This window comes from Penaeus monodon, chromosome 38 (genome assembly GCF_015228065.2).
Source record: "Penaeus monodon isolate SGIC_2016 chromosome 38, NSTDA_Pmon_1, whole genome shotgun sequence".
Lineage (NCBI taxonomy): Eukaryota > Metazoa > Arthropoda > Malacostraca > Decapoda > Penaeidae > Penaeus > Penaeus monodon.
The window spans coordinates 30012186-30017185 of NC_051423.1; the positions used below are offsets into that span (position 1 = coordinate 30012186).

General features: G+C 39.0%; 1 protein-coding gene across 2 annotated transcripts in view; it reads right to left on the reverse strand.

The window, feature by feature from the left end:
- LOC119596884 (chelonianin-like) overlaps positions 1 to 5000 on the reverse strand; it is a 21694-nt gene that overhangs the window by 7793 nt on the left and 8901 nt on the right. Inside the window, exons 3-4 of one of the 2 annotated variants that reach the window (XM_037946234.1) lie at positions 2096 to 2260; positions 1527 to 1667 (exon numbers count right to left, since the gene is read on the reverse strand). In XM_037946234.1, the coding sequence (XP_037802162.1) occupies positions 1642 to 1667; positions 2096 to 2260 (191 nt within the window). In that variant the 3' untranslated portion in view covers positions 1527 to 1641. Of the gene's footprint in view, positions 1 to 1526; positions 1668 to 2095; positions 2261 to 5000 lie in introns of those variants that run through there. The other variant, XM_037946236.1, reaches the window with a different exon arrangement.

Below are 5000 nucleotides of genomic sequence, written 5' to 3' on the forward strand. Positions count from 1 at the left end.
CACACACATATTCGTTTTATATATATATATATATATATATATATATATATATATATATATATATATATATATATATATATATATATATATATATATATATATATATATATATAGTTAACATTCAGGAGAAGGCGTATTTGTAAAAGGAGAAATTTTGAATAATAATTCTATTTCAATTTATAAAGCTTCATACGAACTTCCCATGAATTGTTATTTTCTCTTTCATTTTGACAGTATTTACCATTTCTATCATACTCTCCTTTCCACCCTCTCGCTGAAGCTAGTAATTCTGCTGTATTTTTTTCACTTCAGCTGTTCATTTGAGAATTTTTGAGAGTGCTTCTCCCTCGACGTTCAGAGTGCTTCATTTTATGCAGCTTAAAAAGAAAGTGGAGAAAAGAGGAAGGGAAGCGTAGAGGAATGCAATCGTGTAATGGCTTGTAACTATAAACTTTTCCCAAACCAGACGCACTAGAACATAGTTTGGCGGAAGACCAAATTCGCGTCCAATAGCTAACTAGTAATGACCAGAAAAATACCCCTTTTTTCTTTTTATCTTTTGCGTTTTGAAAGAACATTTATCAACCCTTAGCTATCACCAGACATCCGGCGAGAGTTGAAGATTCACTAAAATCTGAATCAGTTAAAAGCCATTCCCGACGGCAATAATTCACACGCTTATAAATCGATGCCACAGGGTGTTTCAGTATGCAAATTTCTGACGAATAAAATAGAGATTTTTGTCGCCTGATGATCGTAGTTTCTTTCGAGTCACATTCAGTTTTGCAGACTCACTGAATCTGCTTGTCAGTAACAAACATATATTCTCATAATTGGGTTAGATGTTATTTTTAGAGCAAGTTCAAGTAACACGCTCTAAGAGTTGACTGTGTGACTATCTAATTAATTTAGTGCTTCATTCGATATGAATATTGGCCTATAACCTAACCTATTTCTCCTTCCGAAGAAATGGAAAATCATAAACAGAAAAACACATAACGACCGCAGGTGTGCGCTATGACATAACAAGAGAATGACGTTAAACGTCATTCAAACAGACACAGAGGTGGGAATGTAGCTAGAGAAACTGCGTGAGAGAGAGTGAGACAGTCAGGCAGACAGATATACAGACAGCGACAGAATGAGGTAGAGAAAACGAAAGAGAGACAGAGAGGGAGGGAGGGAGAAAGAGAGAGAGGAAAGGAGGGAAACTATTCATTTTTAAGATGTATCAGATCCTGTGGCGACCAACACTAACATGTGTGTATATACTATTATAATTAACATTGTACTATGATAATCATTGTTATATCATTAACATATTATAGTGTGCGTGTCGTGGTGTAATATATTATAAAGTAATAATAAATAGTATATCATTATCATATTATACTGTAATAACAATTAATATGTTATAATGTATGTGTATAGGGTAATGCCACAAAAGAAATAGTCAAAAAGAATATCAAACGAACTATAAAAAAAAATCCATCACAATTCCAGTGCAAGGTCAATAACGAAAAAAGTCATAAGCCACTCAATTTTATTTGCAGTGACTCATCACACATTAATGATCTCCCCAAGAAGTTTCTGAGTCAAACGTGATGCGCGATGACGTCAGCAGCTTGAAATTTGTCCTTTTTACCTTCCACTTCCGTAAGGAGGAACTAGGAACAGAACAAGAATAAGAAGATTAGGACGAGGGAATAAAGCATAGATCAATTTATAATGCACATGTAGTAACAACTGTGTTTATGATATTCGTATGTTCATTATCCTTGGCAAGTTGGCATGCTAATAAGAAAGGTCACGTTGATATAGTTACATATGCTATAAGTATATAATGTGCATCTCATTATACAAACATACTTTTTCATCCAACATGATATAGTTTAGCCTCCTTAGATATAATATACTACACAATATCCCACCACTGATGTCACCTTCCCGAACATATTGTAGCACACAACATATATACCAGGGGATAATGTTGTTTTTTCAGTCAAACATAACGTACTGCAGTTCACAATATATATACCAAAGAATAATACATATTTTTTCAGTCAAACGAAACGCATCAACACCTGGGACTCACCCACAGCCAGGCACTCTCTCCCGCAGCCTATCGGACAGCACTTCTGGCCGGGTCCGCATTCGCTGTCCGAGAAACAGTTGCGTTCTGTCACGACGCAGATGGAGAAGATATCGCTCGTATCTGGGCACGTCCCTGGCCTCGGCTTAGGCTGAGGACGGGGCCTACCTAAAAAAATATATATATATTATAACAATGATAACAATGGGCCTACTGAGAGTGATTATAAGAGTCTCTGGGCTCTTTTACAATGGCTAGCAGGGGAAACATGGTTGCTATGACGGCTTGACTCTTTATTATGGAGAGTACAACACAATGAGGGGAACACACGAGATGATGTCTTAGGGTAAACGGTGAGCGCGAGGTCGCGGGTCCGACCAGCCAGTCCTGAGGGACGAAAGCTAGACTCATCTCATCACATTGGGCACTGGATACGAACTGAGAGGTCAGATGAGGTCAGATAAAATCGTCATCTACATCCTCGCTGGCTTGATGATTCTAAATTGGAACTTAAAACCTGTTTGCCACATGGTCTATTGGTAAAATGGCTTACAGAAACCGTACTTATGTATACGCTATATTACTCGGCCATCTATGAACACCTCGCCCTCAAGGCGCATTAGTTTGACCTCAAGGGGTGACCCACTTTGCCTGGTCCTGATTGGTTCGTGTGCATTATCTTTGGTGCATCTTCGTAGTTGCTCGTCCTTGTCGTCCTCTTCTTCCTGGTCCCTGGTTTAATCTGTCCGTCCTCGACGTTCACACGTCCTCGAAGGTCTCGTCCAGGTCCTTCTCAGCTGCATGCTCGTCCTCACGTCCTCATAATCTTCGTCTGGATCTACGGGCGTCCGGGCAGGAGGCGTCCCCTTCGGCATCTCAGGGTGGCTAATACCTGCGCTGTACTGGATGTTCGGGCGTCCCGGCTAACGGCATCCTTCCACTACATCATGGGGAGACTTATTACCTGCTCTGCCAAACATCCTGGTCCACAGGCCCATTGCAATCTTCCAGTGACATCCTTCCCACAGCATCCTAAGGTGACCGTTTCTGCAGCAGGGTCATCCTTCGATGCCGTTTCGGATATCGGTAAGCCAGATTATACACACAAAGGCCAAGATAGTAACAGAAAAAGAAAGGCAACAGAGATAGGGGATGTTAGGTGCTACTAGCCGGTTATTTATATAAATTTGCAGTTTTTAATTGTCGTTTTTACTTTATTTTCGTCTTTTTTTGGGTGTGTATTTTACTTTCTCAAGGATAAAGAAGAAAATAGGAGAGGGAGACTTCAGTAGCAATCCACATGGACCTGGCTTGAACTACCAACCATCTCTGATTGATATAGGAGTAGATAAGGGAAACGACAACGGCAATACACAAGGATTTACTTGAACCAATCGTCGTCACACAGAGAAGAAATCAATGTAAAACAAGAAATTCTACATCATGTACGAGTCACTCATCACGACTGACAAAATCGTGGGCAAAAGAGATACATCATAGATCTTTACACCTGCAACTACGACAGCAACAAACCCTATTAATGAAAAGGTTTCAGTGTCTTTTGTTCTGTGTGGATGAGTGAGTGTGTGTGTGTGAACGACAGTGAGCGTGAATGAGAATGAAAGTGAGAGTGAGCTCACACAGAGAATGAATCACAAACACGAAGATTAACGTTCAATATAACAATACTGAGATAAATTAGCAATGATATTTATACAAATTATTTCAACTACCACAAAGAATTCAACATTTAGTGTTATGCAAAAGAATGTACACATTAATGAATGGTGACATGAAAAAAATATTCACAAGCTTTCTAACACGCAAATCTTCTCAGGGTCAGAAATTCTGAACTGCCGAGGTAGCCATGCATGTCAGACTTCATCGACAGGGGGTTCCCATAACCAAAATGCCATAGAATGAAGCAAACTGAGTCGGGAAAATCTATAAATAACCTGCTCTCTTCTGTGTACCTGTGATGGGCGCTCGTGACATCCCCTACGTGTCTCTATCACAAATCACACAATCCCTTGGGATTTACCCAGAACATGCAAGCAACTTCTACAGGACGAGAAAGGTGTGATTAATAAGCAAATAATGATTCTAGCTTGAACCTTAGTCCTACATTAATTGACGGATGTATCTGCGGGTCACACTGATTGTCGATCGAACGTGATGATGATGATGATGATGATGATGATGATGATGATGATGATGATGATGATGATGATGATGATGATGATGATGATGATGATGATGATGATGATAATGATAGTAGTGGTAGAGGTAATGTGATAGATAAAAAGTATCATAATAAAAAACTTCGGTTTTACTTGTACCTACTATTGTAACGTCGGAGCGGAGATCTATTAGGCGATTTATGCAACCCTGGCTTATATCAGGCATCCCTGTGCACTGTAATATGGGGAAGATCCTAACACTATACTCGAAATAATAAATTTATAAAAAATCGCGTTACAAGCTCCATTCTAGCACCGACAGAACGTGTAAACCAGTAAACAATGTAACTATGTTACAGTTATCCCAAGATGTCAACATCAACAACCAAATTACGGGAAAAACGAGCGGTCATCTCTTGACCCTTTCCACGTCCTGACCGACCAGAAGGGAAAGAGAAAGTACGGTTAGGTCAAGACGGGAAAATGCACTAGAAGAGAAATAAATGATATGATTGATATTCGTAAGAAAGATAAAATCACGAATTCGTTAAACTCATTGCATTTGAAACAATAGAAATCTCTAATAATGAGAGAAATTAATTGATTACTTAACTAATGAACACTATTCATGTTTGTTGATCACATACCATAATCACACAGTAATGCTACCTAAGGTCAGAAAAATATTGTGAGAACGTGCCATTTGCTGTCACTTAGCACTTTTACCC